The sequence below is a fragment of the Ornithorhynchus anatinus genome, chromosome 7 (assembly GCF_004115215.2).
Source record: "Ornithorhynchus anatinus isolate Pmale09 chromosome 7, mOrnAna1.pri.v4, whole genome shotgun sequence".
Classification (NCBI taxonomy): domain Eukaryota; kingdom Metazoa; phylum Chordata; class Mammalia; order Monotremata; family Ornithorhynchidae; genus Ornithorhynchus; species Ornithorhynchus anatinus.
Genome location: NC_041734.1, coordinates 73,139,416 through 73,161,603, shown reverse-complemented (window position 1 = coordinate 73,161,603; position 22,188 = coordinate 73,139,416). Strand labels below are relative to the sequence as shown.

At 42.1% G+C, this 22,188-nt stretch overlaps 1 protein-coding gene across 5 annotated transcripts in view; it reads left to right on the top strand.

The window, feature by feature from the left end:
- Nucleotides 1-22,188, top strand: part of ADAM23 (ADAM metallopeptidase domain 23) — a 201,161-nt gene that overhangs the window by 118,644 nt on the left and 60,329 nt on the right. For all 5 annotated transcript variants that reach the window (XM_029069168.2, XM_029069169.2, XM_029069167.2 and 2 more), the window contains exons 5-11: nucleotides 1,117-1,199; nucleotides 1,883-1,946; nucleotides 4,552-4,624; nucleotides 11,485-11,564; nucleotides 13,670-13,735; nucleotides 17,880-17,951; nucleotides 21,328-21,491. In XM_029069168.2, the coding sequence (XP_028925001.1) occupies nucleotides 1,117-1,199; nucleotides 1,883-1,946; nucleotides 4,552-4,624; nucleotides 11,485-11,564; nucleotides 13,670-13,735; nucleotides 17,880-17,951; nucleotides 21,328-21,491 (602 nt within the window). The remainder of the gene's footprint in view (nucleotides 1-1,116; nucleotides 1,200-1,882; nucleotides 1,947-4,551; nucleotides 4,625-11,484; nucleotides 11,565-13,669; nucleotides 13,736-17,879; nucleotides 17,952-21,327; nucleotides 21,492-22,188) is intronic.

Below are 22,188 nucleotides of genomic sequence, written 5' to 3'. Positions count from 1 at the left end.
GGTAGACACAGGGGAATCAGGTTGTCCCACGTGGGGCTCACAGTCTTAATCCCTGTTTTACAGATGAGGGAACTGAGGCACAGAGCTGTTAAGTGACCTGCCCACAGTCACACAGCTGACAAGTGGCAGAGCTGGGATTCGAACTCATGACCTTCTCTGTGCCTCAGTTCCCTCATTTGTAAAATGGGGATTAAGGCTGCGAGCCTCATGTGGGACAACCTGATTACCCTGTATCTACCCCAGCGCTTAGAACAGTGCTCTGCACATAGTAAGCGCTTAACAAATACCAACATTATTATATGCGTGCATAGTGTAGTGGATGCAACACAGGTCAGGGAGTCAGAGGTTCATGGGCTCCAATCCTGGCTCTTTCACCTGTTCGCGGTATGACCTTGAGCAAGTCACTTGCTCATATGTGGCAGTTTGTCACTCGCCGCGCACTGTGTCCCAGTGGTTACATGACTGGCAGGGGCAAGAGGATGCAAAAGGCCATCTTGTTGTCCACTGGCACTACAGGTATCTCATGACCAAGGCTCTTCTGTCACTCCTGGAGGGGAGCTCCATCCCCATCACCCTGACTTTTGATCGGTCAATCAATAAGTGGTATTTATTGAGCACTTACTGTCTGCAGAGCACTTGTACTTAAGCACTTCACTAGAACGGAGTTGGAGAATACACTAGAACAGAGTTGGTAGACCTGATCCTTACCCTCTAGGATAATAATAATAATTGTGGTATTTGTTAAGCACTTACTGTGTGCCAGGCACTGGACTAAGCGCTGGGGTGGGTACAAGCAAATAGGGTTGGACACAGTCCCTGTCATACGTAGGGCTCGCAGTCTCAATCCCCCTTTTACAGATGAAGTCGCTGAGGCCCAGATAAGTGAAGTGGCTTGCCCAAGGTCACACAGCAGACAAGTGGCAGAGCCAGGATTAGAACCCATGACTTTCTGACTCCCAGGCTCAAGCTCTATCCACTACGCCATGATAGTGGAGGATCTTACAATCTAGGGACTTATAAACTCCTCCCCCCAATTTTTTTTTTACCTAATACAGAATGACAATTTGTAAATAAGGCATAATAAATACTACGTGGTTATGTTTCTTCCATCTTTAGGGGGGCGAGCATTGCTATTATCATGGACACATCAGAGGGATCAAGGATTCAAAAGCTGCCCTATCAACCTGCAATGGACTTCAGTAAGTAGCAGTAATAATACAGAAATGTTGGTTAATTTCAGTTTCCCTTTGCTTTTGTTTTGTTTTGAGTTGGTCCACGATACTCTATTTCATCCTTTTACTTGTGGATGTCTAACTTTAGGGTAAGGAGAAGACATCTTTTATATCTTAATGAAGCCCTATGCATGTTCAAATTAAATATGATTTGGACTAGAGCTTGTCCAGAATTGGGAAGATATGCCCAGTTGTCGCTCAGATATTTAGTCTGGAGACCAGTGATTTTAAATTTTTCACCCATGTGTACAAAGGGCTCCCGTTTCCTCACGCCACTTTTCATTAATTTTCCCCACCCCACTCCCCACCCCACTTTTTCATTAATATTATTGGTTTACTTCAAGGAAATGGGTCTAAGGATACATTATTACTTGAGGACAAGCTTCAGAGCACTGTGTCCATCCTCTCTGACCAACTTTCTACTTTATTATTATTTTTAAAACAAACAAGTCCAGGCACTCTGAGAGTGAAGGACCTTTTGTGTCTAATTATGACCATGCAGTAACAACGACATCAGCCCTCTATTCCAGAAAGCGAATGGATTTTCCAAGAATCACCATCCGCAATTGAATGGATTCTGTTGAAGTCTTGCTATTTCTTATTGCTATCGTTGTTCTTAAACTTTTCTGTATTTGTCTCTTGTGTCACAGCGGCATGTTTGAAGATAGCACATTTGTTTATATGCTACAGCCCCTGGAGTTGAACCACAGTACAGTAAGTTTCTTCACCAGCGCTCGTCTCCTGTCTCTTAAACCAACTCTTCCACCCGAATCTTCTGACTGGACTGTGGGAGAGGGATATTCGCGGCGTAAACCCCAATCTTGAATGTGATGGGTGGGTCATTATGCCAGGTGTATCTCTGCTGGCTATCCATTAGTCTCTATTTGTCCTGCTTTTGGTGAATTAGTAATAGGAATAGGAATAGTAATAATAATTGTTGTTCAGCGCTTACTTTGTTTCAGGCCCTGTACTAAGCGCTGGAGTAGGTACAAGGTAGTCAGTTTGGATAAGATAGATAAGTAAAAGGTAGATAATTTGAGAAGCAGCACGATGTAGTGGACAGAGCACGGGCCCGGGAATCAGAAGGTCAGGGGTCCTAATGTGGTATTTGTTAAGCACTTACTGTGTGCCAGACACTGAACTAAGCGCTGGGGCGGATGCAAGCCAATCGGATTGGACCCAGTACCTGTCCCACCTGAGGCTCACCGTCTCATTCCCCATTATACCAGTGAGGCAACTGAGGCACAGAGGAAGTGAAGTGACTTATCCAAGATCTCACAGCAGACAAGTGGCGGAGCTGGGATTAGAACCCGTGATCTTCTTACTCCCAGCCCCGTGCTCTTTCCACTATGTCTGGCTGCCCACCTGGTGGAGTAGAGCTTCATGCCCCCTCCTCTCTGCCTTCCCTATTCCCAAATTCCCCAACTGGAGAGGGTTGGGAAAGCCAGAAGCATGTCCTAACCTGGTTCAGATTTAACTTGGGTTGATTTGGGGACACGCTGAACCAGCCTTGAAGGAACCGGAGCCAAGGGCTGGCTCGGATTCCGGCAGGACCCTAGATTTTATCCGAGGATTTAAGACCTTTGTACATGCCACTCTGTGGAACCCTATGCAGTCAGGATGCCATTTGAAGTGGGCCCCATGCAAAATCTCTGTGTCCGGGAGCTTAAAAGGGGGTGACTGCCCCCTCTCCCCTACTGATTTCGCCTAAAGAAGAATCATTGGCCTCTCAAGGTTTTTCAAAGGGTGAAGCCGGCAAGCTATTCTCTAACCAGACGCTCAAGTCTATTTAGGATCAAAGACGTTCAGAAGCGGTGGAAAAAGCCCTATTTCTTTGAATGAAGTGGAGTGAAATGCAGAGGACACTGAGATCCATAAGACAGCTCGGTAAAATGAGAGATAATATGATTTTCCTGCCAGTTTGGAGCAATCTAGAAACCGTGGCTAGCAAACTCAGAACAGCTATGTTCTGAATTTTGGGATTGACTATCTAGACCAGACTCATGCCACCCTCTGCTACGTTTTACTGTCGACCCTGATTTCCAGGACATATCAGAGTTGGCCTGAGAGCAAATCCATGATAACAGAGAAGCAGTGTTGCCTAGTGGATAGAACATGGGCCTGGGAGTTAGAAGGACCTGGGTTCTAATTCCAGTTTTGCCATTTACCTGCTGTGTGACCTTGGGCAAATCACTTCTCCCAGTTCCCTCATCTGTAAAATGGGGATTAAGACTGTGAACCCTATGTGGGACATGGACCGTGTCCAAACGGATAAACTTGTATCTACCCCAACCCTTAATACAATGCCTGGCCCATAGGGAGCATTTAACAAATAAAATATGAGGAAAAAGAATCAAGTGAAGGAGAGGCTATCTAAACAATCTGAACTAAATGTAATTGAGTTTTCTGTATCCATTATCAGAGTTGGCTTACTTTAATTGTTTCAATAACTCCTTGGGCCACTCGTTGGGAGATTTAGCTCTAAGCATAACAGGAATCTCTGAAATTTATTCCTACGATAGTATTAATTGCATGCCAGTTGGTAGAGACATTAAGAACTCGCCATGTGCAAAACACTCTGCTAAGGGCTAGGAAAAGAATATGTGGATGACATACAGACATGATATCTGGTACCTAATACTGTGTGCAGAGCACTGTACCAAGTATCTGAGTATACAAGAAAATTAAAAACTAAGAGTTCCTCTCCTCGAGGAGCTGATAGTCTAAAAGTGAAAGTATAAGGTCTCGATCCCAGGAGTCTAGATATTACTTAAAGCTTTTTAGGGCTTTTAATTGACTCTCTTTTCTCTTTTCCCTGTTATCACAGCTACTGGAGAGTCACCCCTCTGTCATACTTGTAATGTTCCACTTTCCCTGGCCCCCACAGATAAAAAGAAGAAACAACAAAACCTTTAAATTTTCAACTTTTGGGCCTCAAATTGAAATCCTTTGTCTTTGGTATTAATAAAATGTTATAAAACCATTTCTCACGGAAAGTGTGTCTCATCACTTCAGAAAAGGTGTCTTACTGCACCTCTACAAACAGGGTGGGCCATTTTTGGTATACAATTAAGATTTATGAAATGTCAAGAAGTCTAACTTTTGAGAGGAAAATGCACTTATAAATCTGAAGAAATATTGGGTGGTAATTGAGACTGAAGAAAAGAAAAAACTCTCAACAACAGTTATTCTTTTCCCTGTGTATGTAGAATGGGCACTGTGACCCTTCTCCTTTGTGGGGAAATAAGGTCTATTTCTATTCCACACAGTCTTGTTTACATCTTGGTTTTTAATTATAAAACATTGATTTCTGTTTCAGAAAGGTACAAGTCGACCCCATGTAATCCAGAGAATGCTAGGAACTCAAACTTCTAAGCAATTGAAAAAGCCAGGTAAGTTTGAACAAATTTGTTCCCATTTTTCAGCAGGATGAAATATGCTTTGTTCTGTGGATGAAATGACCTTTCAGAGCAAATGTAAAATTTCACAGTTTGGGAAAATGGATATTTTAGGCCAAATTCATTTTTTTACTAAAATCTTCAGTTCTGTAGTGATAAAAGGGGAACAGGAAACCTTTTCTTTAGAATAAACAGATTTTAGGTTGTATGATTTTCATTCTACTTGTTGGAGTGGCCCAAGCCCTTTTTTTCCAGAAATGAATTATATCTTGAAGTTGCAGAAACATTACCTTGACCTTAACAAAGCTTCTAGGAATTTTGAAGAAAGTACTACATGACTGGTAGTGAAAAATATTTGCAGGCCAGTGATTATCTGGCCACAGCAAGAAATGAGCTCTCCAGTTTTCTAGATATGCAGCCAATCCAGCTAATTTAGAATTTGAAATGCGTTTTTATCCTCAGTTGCTTGCCCGATAAGGCAGTAAATGTTTGCACTAGTTCATGAATGGGCTCTTCCCTATACTTATGTCTGTACGTGTAGCATTGAAGCAGCGTGGCTCAGTGGAAAGAGCCTGGGCTTCGGAGTCAGAGGTCATGGGTTCGACTCCGGCTCTGCCACTTGTCAGCTGTGTGACTGTGGGCAAGTCACTTAACTTCTCTGTGCCTCAGTAACCTCATCTGTAAAATGGGGCTTAACTGTGAGCCTCACGTGGGACAACCTGATGACCCTGTATCTACCCCAGCGCTTAGAACAGTGCTCTGCACATAGTAAGCGCTTAACAAATACCAGCATTATTATTGAAGCAGGGACTGGTGATCGACTACTGATCTTTGTCGCCACATTCACACACCGGGATCACGGTTACAGTTAGCTCGAAACAGTGAAGCAGAGTGATCCAGTGGCAAGAGCATGGGAATCAGAGTCAGGAGGCCCAGGTTCAAATCCGAGCTCTGACTCTATTTGCTGGATGTCCTTGGGAAAATCACCCATCTCCTCCTCCCCTTTCCCCCTCTCCTGCTCTTCCTACTGTTCAGTTGGGAGCCCATCTGGAACAAATACTAGGTTTGATATTATCCTGTATATACCCTAGAGCTTACCACACTGCTTGACGCTTAGCACCTACCCTAGTCACTAGTAATAATCATCACCGTGGTATTTTCTAAGTGCCGACTGTGTGCCGGGCACACACAGCATGTGCTTTCTATCTGCCACATAGCAGGCAAGTGGCGGAGTTGGATTAGAACCCAGATCCTCCCGACTCCTTCTCTCAGCATCGCACCAGGAGAGTTTCCAGTATCCTACCAGTTTTGACTCTGGGTGGGAGAGTCAAGCAGAGGCCTGTCCATTCCATTCCTAACTTGGGCAGTAGCTAGCGAGTGGAAGGCAATCTGCTATAAGTCAAAACTCACCCATGCTGGGCAGCAGCGGCATGAGAGAGAGTTGAGGGTGGAGGCTCAGGTTGACTGCGCGGAAGAAGGAAATGGTAATCCACTTCCGTATTTTTCCAAAGAACTCTGTGGGTGCACTACCAGAACGTTAGCAGATGGAGACAGGGTGTTCTGGGTGAGATGTGGCCATGGAGTTTCTACGGGTCAGAGATGACTCGACAGCATAACACAGGACCTCCCGACTCCCAGGCCCGTGCACTAGGCCGTGCAGCGTCTACTAGTGTCGTCTTCACATATGAAGGAAAACGACATATATTCTGCATTCCGAGAAGCAGCATGGCCCGGTGGAAAGAGCAGAAAAGGGATTTCAGTAAGTCTCAAAAGAGATGCCTTTGTCAGTGGGGGGAAAAAAGGAGGGGAAGATGGAAACAGATGGTGCTGCTGGCAGCCATTGCCAGGAAGTAACTCTGCTACAAGCAGGGTTGTGCAGAGAATCCGGAAGAAGGCGGAGGGAGGTTATTTTCTCCACCATTTCCGAGGATGTCTATAGTTCAGATTGGAGGATGGGCTGCAGTAAGAGCTATCGTTTTCCTGTTGATCATCATCGATGGTATTTATTATGTGCTTATTATGCAAGAGCGCTGTACTAAGCGCTTGGGAGTGTATAATCCAATAGAATTAGACACATACTCTGCCCATAAGGAGCTTACAGTCTAGAGGAGGAGACAGACATTAAATGATTAATTTATAATATGTAATTTAAAGATTGATATAGCCTCTTTCATCAAAAACCCTCCTGATGCAACATAAACATTCTAGCGACATGGGGTGAGGGCATGCAATCAACCACCGCAACCAGAAGTACAAAATTTTGGTCATAATGCTACTCGGAAAAATCCGTCTCTTATTGCATTCTGCATTTATTGTATTTTCTTTTGATTGGGGAGGCATGGTAGTATCAATCTACTAATCAGGTGGGATTTATCAAACACTTACTGTGTACAGAGCACTGTAAGAGTACTAAGCACTCGGAAGAGTACCTGGAAGGAAGGCAGCATTGCCCAGTGGATAGAGCATGGGGCCTGGGAGTCAGAAGGTCATGGGTTCTAATCCCAACTCCGCCACCTGTCTGCTGTGTGACCTTGAGCAAGTCACTTTACTTCTCTGTGCCTCATCTGTAAAATGAGGATTAAGCCTGAGAGGCTGTGAGGGTCATGGACTGTGTCCAACCCAGTTATCTTGTATCTTCCCCAGCGCTTAGAACAGTGCCTGTCACATAGTGATTGCTTAACAAGTACCATGATAAACATTATTAGATGAGGCAGACAAGGTCCCCGCCCTCAATTAACTTACAGTCTACTGGGGGTACTACAGGAAGGGGGAGCTCTGCAGGAAGGGGGAGCTCTGTAGTATCCTCATATCCTTGATATGAACATAAGGGGTGAGCGGGTGGGGTGTATCTAAGTGCTTAGTGGGTATTGAGTTGCAGTGTCGTAGAAAGCTCATCCCTCTAAAAAGATCACTCTGGGCAGGGAATGTCACAGTTTATTGTTGTATTACACTTTCCCAAGTGCTTAGCACAGAGCTCTGCACATAGAAAGTGCTCAATAAATACAAATGAATTAATGAATTGAATGAATGAGAAAATGGAGTGGGGAGATGAACATGTTGTAGTGGATAGAGCACGGGCCTGGGAGTCAGAAGGTCATGGGTCCTGTTCCCGGCTCTGCCACTGGTTTGCTCTGTGAACTTGGGCCAGTCACTTCACCTCTCTATGCCTCAGTTACCTCATTTGTAAAATGGGGATTAATACTGTGAGCTCGAGGTGGGACAGGGACTGTGTTCAACCCAATTTGTTTGCACTCCTCCCCAGTGCTTAGTACAGTGCCTGGCACGTAGTAAGTGCTTAACAAATACCACAGTTATTAATTATTTTTATGAGAGGTTTGTTTGGGAAGGCTTCCTGGAGAAGATTGATTTTAGGACGTTGAAGATGAGTGTGGTGGTCTGGTGGATATGAAGGGGGAAGGAGTTCCAGGCAAGAGGGAGGATGTGCTGTGAGGCTTAGTGGAAAGAGCCCAGGCTTGGGAGTCAGAGGTCTTGCGTTCTAATCCCTGATCTGCCACTTGTCAGCTGTGTGACTTTGGGCAGGTCACTTAACTTTTCTGTGCCTCAGTTACCTCATCTGTAAAATGGAGATGAAGACAAATGGGGATGAAGACTGTGAGTCCCGCGTGGGACAACCTGATTACCTTGTATCTACCACTTAACAAATACCATAATAATAATAATTATTATTACGGGAGCATTGAGTTGGCAGTGAGAGAGTTGATGTCAAAGAACAGTGGAGTAGGTTGATGTTTGAGAAGTGAAGTGTGTGATCTGGGTTGTAGTGGGAGAGGATTGAGGTTAGGTAGGAGGAAGAGAACTGACTGAGTTCCTTAAAGCTGAAGATAAAGAGTTCCTGTTTGTCGCAGAGATGGATGGGCAACTATTGGAGATTTTCACAGGAGCGATGTGGGCCAGTGGTTAAAGCACGGGCCTGGGAGTCGCACTTGCGTTCAAATCCCAACTCTGCCACTGGTCTGCTGTGTGATCTTGGGCAAAATCACTTAATTTCTCTGGGCCTCAGTTACCTCATCAGTACCCTTGTCAGCTGTGTGACTGTGGGCAAGTCACTTCACTTCTCTGTGCCTCAGTTCCCTCATCTGTAAAATGGGGATGAAGACTGTGAGCCTCACGTGGGACAGCCTCATTCCCCTGTAGGCTGTATTCCCCAGCGCTTAGAACAGTGCTCTGCACGTAGTAAGCGCTTAACAAATACCAACATTATTATTATTACTATTAAAATGGAGATTAATACTGTGAGTCCCATGTCACATATAGGATTGTGACCATCCTAATTAGCTTGTATGTACCCTCATTTCTTAGTACAGTGACTGGCACATAGTTAATGGTTAACAAATAGCTCAAAAAAAGAGCCGGAAGATTTAATCGAATATTTAAATGCTTATATAATGGAGAGCACTGAATTAAGTGCTCTCTCCCCATTCAGAACCTTACTGAAGGCATATCTCCTCCAAGAGATTTTCCCTGATTAAGCCCTGCTTTTCTCTTCTCCCTCTCCCGTCAGCTTCACTCTGACCTGCTCCCTTTATTAATCGCCCCACCGCCCCACAACACTTATGTACATATCTGTAATTTATTTTAATTAATGTCCCCTCTAGACTGTAAGCTCATTGAGATCAGGGAATGTATCTTTTTATTGTGATATTGTAATAGTAATAATTGCGGTATTTCTTAAGCACTTACTAAGTACCAGGCATTGTTCTAAGCTCTGGGGTAGTTACAAGATAATCGTGTTGGATACAGTTCCAGTCTTACATAGGACTCACACTCTCCCCATTTTACAGTTGAGGGAACTGGAGCCATGGTTTTTGGGAGTGCATTCACTGAAAAATGGCACTATCTATCTTTAAAATACTAGGATCTGTATCCAATTGAGAATGAGGTACTGGGTTGGGAAGTTATTCAACCCTCCTCGTCGTAATCAAGCATTTATTGAGCACCTACTCTACGTGACTAATCAAAAGTCCCTAGACACAGTTCCTTCAAAATCAAAATATTGAAACTGCAGGACAGAGAAGTGAAGTGATTTGCCCAAGGTCACACAGCAGACAAGTGGCACAGCAGACAAGTGGATTAGAACTCAGATCCTTCTGACTCCCAGGCCCATGCTTTATCCACTAGGCCACACTGCTGCTCTCTCCCAAGTGTTTAGTACAGTGCCCTGCACACAGTAAAGCACTCAATAAATATGATTGAATGAATGAAGTTCAGGGGCAAAAACAGAGTGGATAGATCCAATCCCCAGCCCTCCAGGAGCTCAGAGTCATTCATTCAATTGTATTCATTAAGCATTTACTGGGTGCAGAGCACTGTACTAAGCGCTTGGGAAGTATAATACAACAATCGGCAGTGACAATCCCTGGAGTCTAAGAATCACAGGAGAGGATTGGTGACACATTTGGAGACATGAAAGAATAATTTTAAAAAATCCAGAAAACAACATGAAAAGACAAGGATGAGAATAGGTGGTAAGTATGCTATGTAAACTCCTTATCAAGTTAGGTAAACTCAGCATGCTTTTCCAACGTGGCCAACTCTATCCTGTTCTCTTGTGGGATGTCATTGTCGTACTGTTGGATCGCAGATCAAGTCATGTGTTAAATTAGCTTGGCACCTGTGCAGAAATTGTTTCAGTGGCCCAGGGACCCAGTAACGGGTTATGGGGGTGTTGAGGCCTTAGGCAGGGATCGCCGAGAACCTTGGGAGCTGCTGTGGAGCTCCTGGGGCTGGGAGACTTTTGGGGTGAGTTGGGGAAAGGCATGGCAACGGGGAAGGTGAAGAAAAGCAGGGTGGCCTAGCGAAAAGAGCCTCAGTTTCCTCATCTGTAAAATGGTGATTAAATAACTCCCACGAGTGGGAGAGGGAGGGACTGTGTCTCATCTGCTAACGTCCATCTTAACCTAGTGGTTAAGAACAGTGCTTGGCACAGAAGAGGCACTTAACAAAGGCTGTAATTATTCCTCTGTTATTATTGGTGAGAAACCATAATAAGGCATCGACAGTAACAGGCGTCATCTTTACATCGACATCAAAGATAACGGTTGGTAACGGCTATCGCTGCAGGTCTTCTATTAATGTGGGCTGTGGGGGATGCAGGGCTGATTTGCTGTGTCTGAGGGACATGATGTGACCCTGGTGTGCCATGAAGCTGTTGTTTCTTCCTGAGTTTAAACTCCACCATACGCCACTGCCTTCATCACCTCATCGTCTACACTCAGTCCAATTGTGGTGTTTGTTAAGTGCAGCGTACTGGACGCTGTGGTAGATGAAAAATAATCACTTCAGACACCGTCCCCTTCCCCACATGAGTCTCCCCGTCTAAATGGATGGGGGAGAGAACAGTTACTGAACCTCCATTTTACAGATGAGGAAACTGAGGCACAGAGAAGTTGTGATTTTCCCAAGGTCTCATGACCGGCAAGTGGCAGAGCCGGAATTAGAACCCAGGTCCCCCAAATCCTAGGTTGTGTTCTTTCCACCAGGCCATGCTGCCAAAAAGCGTGTTTACACTACATGTCGCCGTTACAGTGTGGCAGCAGAATTAGGAAATGTTTTTCGACAAGGATACGGTGCGATGCGGCTTTGCAGGAAACATTTGTGTATACGTCTGAGTCATTGGACAATGTCAATACTATAACATGCGTTTTCCCTAACATAAGGACACGACAGACTAACTCGGATCTACACCAGTGATTAGAACTGTGGTTCACACATAGTAAATGCTCAGTTAAGCAATACCATAAAAAAGACCCATGCATTATATGAAACGTGAGCCATTAGGTCAGTTAAGCATTTATTTTCACTTATTCATTTTTATTTTTATTTTTTATGTACAGGAGCAGACATTAGTGAGCGATGGCCTTTTCTGTCCGAGTTAAAATGGCTGAGGAAGAGGAGAAGAAGGAGGGCCGTGAATGTAAGTGTAAACTATTTAGCATTCAAATTCTATTTTTAGAGCCATTAGTAGTCTACTGATGTTTTAAAATGTCAATATTCTGCATGAAACGTTGTAGAAACAACTCAAAGATTGAGGTCCTTTGGTAAATTTTCGTTGGTGCCCGTATTATGTAAGTAGATTTTTATGCTTTCCTCTCACCACTGGGAAGGTGATAAAATCCTTGTACAATCTGGATGCTACATAATTTAAAAGGTACCTAACTTCAGGTACATTTTCTAACTGTTTCACATAAAGAAGTGGGAAGGCATTTGTTCTGTCAACCCCATTAATAGCTTCAATTTACTTTGACTGTGACTTGTATGTAAAATATTTGTAAAGAAATGATTTTACCTTAAAGTTGTTGAACAATTTCATGTGCTTTTGTTTTTCATTGAAAACTGATTGAATTGAATGTCACGTATCTCAAGCACATTGAACAATATCCATAGGTGTCCCAAACTAGTATATTCCCATGATGCAGTAAAATATTTGTTATCTACCCTTTTGGAAGAATGGGAGGTGCCAGGTCATCAAACATTTTGGTTAATTCAGAAATGGGGATGCTTGGCAGGGGCTTTGGAGAGCTCCCTAATTTGGAATGAATTGCGGACAGAGGAAGAATTAAAAAGAGAGGATACCATGAGCAGAAGAAGCTGACTGATATGTAATTTATTTATTTATTTATGTTAATATCAATCTCCCCGCCTCTACCTGTAAGTCCTTCGTAGGCAGGGAATGTGTCTGTCTGTTGCTATGTGTATCTGTTTATTGTTGTATTGTTTGTTGTTTTTTTACTGGGGAACATGTCAGATGTGCCAGGTACTAGAACCTTCTGGTTGGCTAAGTGCCAAAGATCCCAGTTTTCACTGTCCTTTAAAAATGGAAATGCTATAATAATAAGCCTTTGTTCATTCAGGGTGAAACAAGTGTTCATTTCATCTGGGAATTTTACTTGACATTTTCAGATCACTTAATTATAATTACAATGGAAATAGAAAATTCTAGAAAGGTTGAAGTGAATTAAATTCATATGAAAAGTATCAGATAGTCAACCTTGGAAACTTAATTCTCTTATGGAGTCAGCCAAGATCATCAGAAAAGCTCCTCATTCTCTTATGGGTAGGCTTCGGAAGAACAGTGAGTAGGAGAGAGATTTCGGGATTATTGCTTTCCTCAAGTCCGTCTTTAACTTTCTTAAGGGTGTTGGTTTATGACCATTTATTTTACGTAGGTTACAGGCCACGAACTGACATCCGTTCCTACAAATTTTCAAATCAGTGACCAAGTGGTATAAAACCGTGATGTCATTATTGATTATCTGAGACACAGGATATGAAAAATTCAGATTATCATGATACAGTGGTAAACTGGGTAGACCAAACATTTAGAGGATTATAAAGTATTGACAGAATGTTTTCATGTTTTCTGGCATGTGATAGAATGTATCAAGTATCATTACTTCTTTGAAAAATCATATTGTGGATGTTAGTTTCCCTAATAAGGAGTCCATGCTAAGAAGGTCTAAGTCACATGAGATGAGTTTTGATATTCTGATTTTGAAGGAATTGTGTCTAGGGATTTTTGATTAGTAACATATAGTAGGTGCTCAATAAATGCTTGATTACAACGAGGAGGGTTGAATAACTTTCCCAACCCAGTACCTCATTCTTAATTGGGTACAGATCCTAGTATTTTAAAGATAGATAGTGCCATTTTTCAGTGAATGCACTCCCCAAAACCATGTTTTGTCATGGGCGTATTTATTGAGGGATATATTAATCCTCATTAAATATAGGTCATAACAGAAGTCGTAGTATATCCCGAAGCATAGAGATGGTTGATTTGCCTCTTTTGACATGAAAGCCAAATTCTGAATTCTTTTTTTTTTTTTTTTTTTTTGCTTAGGCAGTCTCTTCTGGAGATTATTTGATTGTTTGACTTTTTTACTTTGCTGGATTGCTGGAGGATGAGGCGAACTCTCCTTCCCAGATTCAAAGTGGGTTCAACCCTAAAGCCAGACCAGAGACATGGCATGTTATTTTTCAGTCAGGTCATTGTTCTGATGCTGATTTTCCTTTCTTTAGCCATCTCGTGGAATCTTTGAAGAGATGAAATACCTGGAGCTTATGATTGTCAATGATCACAAAATGGTAAGGTCACAGATTCCTTGGGAGTCACACTGAAACCTAATTTGGGAAATGGGGAATGGCAGTTTGGCTTTGGTCTTTGTAACTGTTGAAAGCACAGAATGCCCAGAACGCATTATGTTGGATATCGAAGTTAAGAAGTTTTTTACTCTTAGGTTTTAATTAGTCCTTCTCCCTTTTTTTTATCCTTTTATTTCATTACCATTTTAGCTTGTTAATTCATTTCCCCTTCTAAACTGTAAGCTCCTTGTGGACAGGGAACACATCTACCAACTCGGTTATTGTACTCTCCAGTGCTTAGTACAGTGCTCTGCCCATAGCAAGCACTCAATAGATACGATTGATTGATTCACTATAATTATTTATAGCATTCCCCAGTAGTTTATTTTGTTCTTCATTGTGATATTTTTGGTAGCTACAGTTGCAGCAAGCATCTGCATTCTCAGTAGAAATTGAGAATTTCTAGCTTTTAATCAATCAGTGGTATTTATTGAGCACTTCCTCTGTGCAAAGGGCTATACTAAGCATTTGGGAAAACACAATATAGGGTAGACGATCCCTGCCCAAAGTGAGAAGCAGCATGACCCAAGAAGCAGCAGGCCTAGTGGAAAGAGCTCCGGCCTGGAAGTCAGAGGACCTAGGTTCTAATTCTGGCTCTGCTAATTGCTTGGTGTGTGACCTTAGGGATGTCACTTAATTGCTCTGTGCCTCACTTTCCTCAATTGTAAAATGGGAATTCAATTCTTGGATCTCCTTCCTACATAGACTGTGGGGCCCATGTGGGATGGGGACTATGTCCTACCTGATTAATTTGTATCTACCCCAGCGCTTAGTACAGTGTCTAGCACATAGTGCACTTAACAAACACCATTAAAAAGGAAAAAAAAATGGCCAGTTACAATTAACAGGTAAACTGGACTGAATAAGTAACCCCCTCATCTAATCTTGAGACATAAAGAAGATTTTTTTGGAGTTTTTTCTGATCCATGGGACAAAAGCTATTATGCAGTCACTACAACATAATACATTTTTCTTCTTTCCCCTCTTAATCATATGGGTCTGAGAAATTTTCACCCAAAAGGCAGGAGGTCTGAAAAAGTTCACAGTTGTACTTTCTGAGATTTTTCTCTCAGGCACTCACACTTGGGAATGCTCGATCACCATCAGCTGCCTAATAATTGTAAAGATAATAATAATAGTGGTATTTATTGAGCTCTTATATTGTAAGCACTGGAATATATTCAGGGTTTATGACCTTGTGTAAATTATTTAACTTATCTGTGCCTCAGTTACACTATCTGTAAAAATGGGGATTAAGCCTGTCAGCCCCATGTGGAACAGGGACTATGTTCAATCTGATTAGTTTGTATCTATCCCAGCATTTAGAGCAGTGCCTGGCACATAGTAAGTGCTTAACAAATGACAATTAAAAAAACCCGAAAAACAAAAAGTGACTTACCCTGGGTCATAGCAGACCATTGGCAGGGCTGGATCTTGAACTCGAGTCTTCTGATTGTTTCTTGCTCTTTCCACTAGGCCATATATGAACTAAAGGAAAATACCCTTTCCTAGTCATTCTGGGAATTTTACTAAAAATGTTTGTTGTACATTAGTGCACTCTGAAGAGCTCATCTTTCTTAACACTCTAAAATAAGTTTAAAATAATTTTAATCTTGTGTGTGATTTAGATTCACACCACATTTCCTGAAAATTGTGTGGTTTTTTTCCCAGCAATTTCCTTGAAATTATTTTAAGTCAGGCATTACTTTATTGTTAGGGCTTTGAGGTCTATGTGCATTGTTTCTAAAGCTATAATTACTGTGCCAGTTATGAGGGAATAGAAATAGCATCATCTTTCCTTAAATTTGTGAGGAGAAAAAAATCACTTTTTAGTTAGTTGAAATCCTTTTTAGAGATTCATGCAGTCCTACTAAATATAAAATGAAAATTGATACTTTTGCTGAACTCTAATTGAAATGACTCAAAATGGCAATAAGTACTCCAAATTATCTAATGGACAATAATGAAATTGTGGGTCAATTTTGAAATGACCATATTTTCTTGAGATCAAAGTGGGGGTGACTCCAGAGAGGGGAAATGCCACCCACCCCCACCCTTCTGGAAGGCAGACAGAACCAGGGGGAAGAAGAGAGAAGGAAGAGTGGAGCAGAGGAGAAAGGGACAGAGAGCACCATTACCACCTTCTGTTCTTGAGGAATTCTGTTTAACTAGAAATGGAGGGGGGAAAAAAGGAGATGAAGTCTCGAGTCAAAACGAATATGCACTATTCATGACTTATTTTTGAAAACCCAGGAAATGCACTTGAAAATTATAGGCCTAGTCTACAAGAGAAACAGAAATTCAGATTTCAGACCAAGTTAAACTTTAAGTGACCAGATTTCTGTCTCACAGCAATGGGAGACACCCCAATCTCTGAGGAAGCAGTGTGGCCTTGTGGAAATTTCTGGAACTTCCTCCCTCTCCATAAATTCTGGACCACCATTCTCTTCATTTTCAAAGCATTATTAAGCTCACATCTGCAAGAGGCCTTTTCCATTTAAACCTCTTTTCCCCGGCTCTTCCCTCCCTTCTGCGTTGTCTTTGCGCTTCAATCTGTGACCTTTGGATACTTAATATTCTCCCCACCTCCAACCCCTCGGCATTTACCTTTAAATTGTATAATATAAACTAACAATTTTCTTGATTAGTGAATGCTTGATATTATTAGATTATCTAAAGTATAAAGTATAATAAATAATAAAGTAAGAAGAATAGTTATAATAATCATGGTACTTAAGCACTTCCTATGTTTCTAAGCACTGGAGTAGGTACAAGTGGATCAGCCCATATGGGACTCACACTCTTAACCCCCATTTTACATATGAGGTCACCGAGGCACAGAGAAGTGAAGTGACTTACCCGAGGTCACACAGCAGACATGTGGCGGAGCTGGGATTAGAACCCCGGTCCTTTTGACTCCCAGGCCCGTGCTCTAATTCTCTAGGCCATCTTGAAGGAATGATGAATCGGTGAATCGATGAATGAATGATAATGTTAGTATAGCCGCTCTGTGGAAATGCCCAGATTTTGTGAATGGTGAGAGTGGAGCAAATAAACATTAAGATGCAAGCTAGAACCCAATCAATCCTGAATAAATGATATTTTGTTTTCTTCAAGGAGTAGAAAAAAGTAAGTTTTGGCCACCAGCAGAGGGCAGATTTCTCCTACAGATTTTTACTCTGTAGGGATTGAGGCATTTTATACAGCTAGTGTTAAAAGCAATATTAATTACCCGTGATTTTAGCCTCTCAGATGCAACACAATTTCATTTATACCTTTCCTTTAGACTGCCTCAATTTTTGTGCCAAATGCAGAACAAATCATTTCAATATTCAGTGAGTCCAATTGGGTGGCCTTAACCGACATAGCAGTCCCCTCATTAAGATTTGTTTCTGAGATGGCTAATTAATCGAAGTCATACTTTTTCTCTATCTTCTCCCCAAGCTGTAGGACTGTTTTTTTCAAAAAAAGCAAAAGTACCCCCTTTGGAGGTCAGAAGGGGTAAAACATGGAAGTGATACTTGTAGATAGTGAAAGAGTGGGACAGAAAAAAGCTAAAAACCTAAAAAAGAAAATCGCCCTGACTTCCCTGGAAGCCCCCTTTTCTTCCTCAGGCACATGGAATAATTTGGGCAAGGAATGGGCAGGTTACAGAAAACAAATAAACAAGCAATCTTTATAGACTGTAAACTCGTGGCATAGTGGATAGCACACGAGCCTGGGAGTCAGTAGGTCATGGGTTCCACTCAGTTCCACCACTCATCTGCTGTGTGACCGTGGGTGAGTTACTTCACTTTTCTGGGCCTCAGTTCCCTCATCTGTAAAATAAGGATTGAGACTGTGAGCCCCACATGGGACAGGGACTGTGTCTGACTCAATTTGCTTGCATCAACCCCACTGCTTAGGACAGTGCCTGGCACATAATAAGTGCTTAACAAATACCATCATTATTTTTACTGTTAGGCAAAGGATTATGGTGAATAAAAAGAGGGTAACTGGCCATTGTCGATTATTTTTTTGACTCCTATCTTGTTTTTTATTCCATAGCCGGTGATTTTTTTGACTCGTATCTTGTTTTTTATTCCAGTATAAGAAGCATCGGTCCTCTCATGCGCATACTAACAACTTTGCAAAATCCGTGGTCAATCTTGTAGATTCAGTAAGTATTCCCCTGACTCCTGAGTGTGCGCCAGTGAAAGTAAATGAATTCATAAGACACTGTTTGCCACATTTAAATTTGGTTGAGAATGAGATGGAAAAAAAACAATTTCTCAGTTAGCATAGACTGGGAATGATATAAGAATTCTTCTTCGGGAAAAGGTCAAAACATCTCTGAGGGTTCAAAGGGCTCAGCTACCATGAAATTCAGGATCTTGATGGTAGGTAAGACTATTTTCTTGCCCACTTGGCAGATTCTGAATTGTGAAAATTTTAAGATGAATCTTTGTTTGGTCAAGCTATGACATCTGTGGATCTGACAGCATTGCTCGCTGCTAAGCGTAAGATTTGTTTTAGATAGGATATATGCAGGCCACTTATACTTTGCAGTAATGGCATAGAAAAGGGATGTATTACTGATTTTTTCCAAAAGAGCAAAAACACCCCCTTTGGAGGTCCGAAGGGGTAAAACATGGAAGTGATACTTGTAGATAGTGAAAGAGTGGGACAAGAAAAAGCTGAAAACCTAAAATAGAAAATCACCCTTATTGAAGGGAAGCAATACTGAAAAAACCCAGAAGTAAAACCAATAACGTCGGAACATTTTAATTCATTCATTATCGTATTTATTGAGCGCTTGCTGTTGAAAAGATATGTACACGTGTGGTGGGTTTGGGGGGTGGGGTGAGTAGGATTTAATCCCCATTTTGCAGATGAAGAAACTGAGGCACAGAGAATTGAAGTGACTTGCCCGAAGCCACACAGCAGATCAGTGGAGGAGCCGAGATTAGAACCTAGGTCCTGTGACTCCCAGGCTGGTGCTCGTTCCCCTAGACCAGGCTGCTTCTCTAATCTATACCATTATGGTATCAGATGTAGAATTTAGAGGTGGTATATGATGAGGAGTTGTGAAGGGTTTGGGCCAGAAGGAGTAGCAGCAGGTGAACAGAGTTAGTGGTTAGAGTTGTCTGCTGTGTGACCTTGGGCAAGTCACTTCACTGCTCTGTGCCTCAGTTTCCTCAGCTGTAAAATGGGAATTAAGACTGTGAGCCCCATGTGGGACAGGGACTGTGTCCAACCTGATTACCTAGTATCTAACCCAGCACTTAAAACAGTGCTTGGCACATAGTAAGCGCTTAATAAATGTTATAGTTATAATTATTAGTGGGCAGAGGGAAAAGTTAGGCTGAGGAAGAGTTGGGGGTGTGGCCAAGTGAGATTGAGAGGGGGGAGGGAAATGTTCTAGAGTTGGCAAGGATCAGTCCATCAATTGTATTTACTGAGCACTTGCTGAGGATATGATGGAAAACTATCTAGACGGTCTTTTGTCTTGCTGAAGTGGTCTCTGGACCGAAAAAGGTTAAGACTCATCCTAAATGTTAGAATGATCTAGTAACTTTACTCAGTCCCTTTTGGAAAACCTGCTAAAACTGGGAGATATTTCTCTACCTCAACCTTTAACCAGTGGCCACAAATGCTGAATAATCCCAAGCATTGCCCTAAAGCACCTTGACTTGAGTCCAGTAATAGGCTCAAGAGTCTCTGCCTTTCTCTGGTGCAGCTGGGAACCACCTCATTATCTTGCATCTACCTCAACACTTAATATAGTGCTTGGCACGTAGTAAGCCCTTAAATACCACAATTGTCATTATTATCATCATTATTATTACTATCCAGGTTGGAAATAGTCACCCTAGACCCCTCTATTCCTTTAACATCCAAAGTTGACTTCTTTCATTCTTTTGAAGCCATCCATAAATCTCCTGATACATTTCTTTCGTGGCTCCCCGTGTGTTTTTGATGGTGTGTGCATAAGTATAAATAGGCCAGTAGGTGAAATTCACATTGCCATTCTCACAATCATTTCAAACTTGAAATATGAAGAATTTGTCATCTCTGTAACTATTACATTTTCCAACTGCAAAATGCTTCTTACTAGCATTGCATAAATACAGTTGACTTATTGATTGATGTTTGAAACTAAATGAGGGATTCATTGGCATAGTTAAGGTGGAAATATTCCTCATCTAAATGATCATAAACATCTAGTCGAGTCACCTAACTTTGTTCAGGGCTAGGGAGAGGGAGACAGGAGCAAATCAGTTCACTGTGTCTGTCTATTCTATGTGTATTCATTCATTCATTCATTCAGTCATATTTATTTAATACTTACTGTGTGCAGAGCACTGTACTAAGCACTTGGAAAGTACAATTCAGCAACAAATAGAGACAATCCCTGCCCACAAAGGGCTCACAGTCTAGAAGGGGGTGAGACAGACTTCCAACAAGTAAACAGGCATCAACAGCATCAATATAAAATAATAGTATTATAGGTATATGCACGTCATTAATAAAATCAATAGAATTATAATAATGTATATATATACACACAAGTGCTCTGGGGTGGGGAGGGCGGTAGAGCAGAGGGAGCGAGTAGAGCTGATGGGGAGGGGAAGGGGAGCAGAAGAAAGGGGGTGTCTAAGTAGGGAGCTTGGGATGGGGGGGTATGTGTGTTTGTGTGTGTGCATCTCCTTTGGAATGTTTCTGGGTCCCTGTGTGAATAATTCAGTTTGATGTCTTTGAGCGTCTGAATAATGTATGTGTCTATGCCTGCCTATTTCAGTAAGGAAATAGGGGTATACCGTATGATGGTGATTACACACGAGCAGTGATTGGGTGGTGGGTTCCGAGATTGTGTGGAGTGAGGGTGGAGTTGGCCGATATGGCTACACATCTGTGGGTATGTGATGTTGTGCAAGGGGATATGTTTGTCTTTGTTCCCGAACTGAGAAAAAATTAGTCCCGGACATGTGAATCAGTAAGCGACTGTCAAGGCAAGAAGTAGTGACATTTCTTCTGGTCTTGTTAGACTTTGGACTTAGAATTATCTCTTGCATCATATGATAGTAGATAAGATTTTGACACTAGAGAATGCTATTTAAAAATGTAATTACCTTTATATCGTGATGCATGAAAAAGAACTATTGTCATTCCTGTCGATGGCAGCGTGGTTTGTTCTTTTCTCTCTTAAAATTGACTTCCAAGTACACGCCGGCTCTTTAATAATTTGTCATGGCATGAACTTGCTCAAAGGGTATATTACAACATATATCTTGACCACTTGTTTCAAAATGCTTTTGGGAGGGTGACTAGGTGATATGAGATTGAACTCAATAGAGCTAAACTATTTCTTCTTGTTTAGAGTACAGAGTTGGGAAAGTAGAAGAGATAAACGAATTAACAGGCGTATGATCTTATTATTTTCCCATGTTTCCCTCCTGCTTTATCCCTCCTGTCCTTCCGCTGACTCTGATCGGCTGACTGTGCATGTTTCACCCAGTGTTCTACTCCTGTGCCTGTCCTGTCTTTGCTTCTAGATTTACAAGGAGCACCTGAACACCCGAGTGGTTCTGGTCGCTGTGGAAACTTGGACCGAGAAAGATTATATTGAGATCCGCCATGACCCCGTGCAGATGCTCCATGAATTCTCGAAGTACCGTCAGCGCATCAAGCAGCATGCCGATGCTGTGCATTTGCTCTCGTATGTCTCACTTGGTGCATTTGGGCCTAGTTTTGGTCTCTTTCTGCAACCCCAGAGCTACCCATCTGTCCCAAAGTCACCTGTGTTTTGGCTTATCTTATTTGTAATAATAATGAAATAAGAATAATTATAATAATCATGGTACTTAAGCACTTCCTATGTTTCTAAGCACTGGAGTAGATACAAGTTGATCAGCCCATATGGGGCTCACACTCTTAACCCCCATTTTACATATGACGTCACCGAGGCACAGAGAAGCGAAGTCACCCGAGGTCACACAGCAGACATGTGGCGGAGCTGGGATTAGAACCCCGGTCCTTCTGACTCCCGGGCCCGTGCTCTAATTCTCTAGGCCTTGCTGCTTCTCAGAGTATTGTGAGAAGAGTTTCTCTTAAGAGTATTAAAAGAAATATTTTAAGGGCAAAGTAAAGCAAAGCATTAGATGAAAACCGAGACTCAGTTGCTGAAGATCTAGCAGCACAGTGTACCGCTGTCAAGGAGCGAAAGCCTTGTAAGGAAGGAGAGACAAGAGGCAAAAGGGAAAACAGCATCAGACACTGCAAGCGCTAATCATGACAACACAGGGATTGCTTTTTTTTTGTGGGCACAGGGTGGTTGTGATTGTGGGTCCTGCTCTCGTCTTTTCAGCCAAACACACTGACACGTGAATTTAACCGTAGGTGAGGTCTTCTTCTAA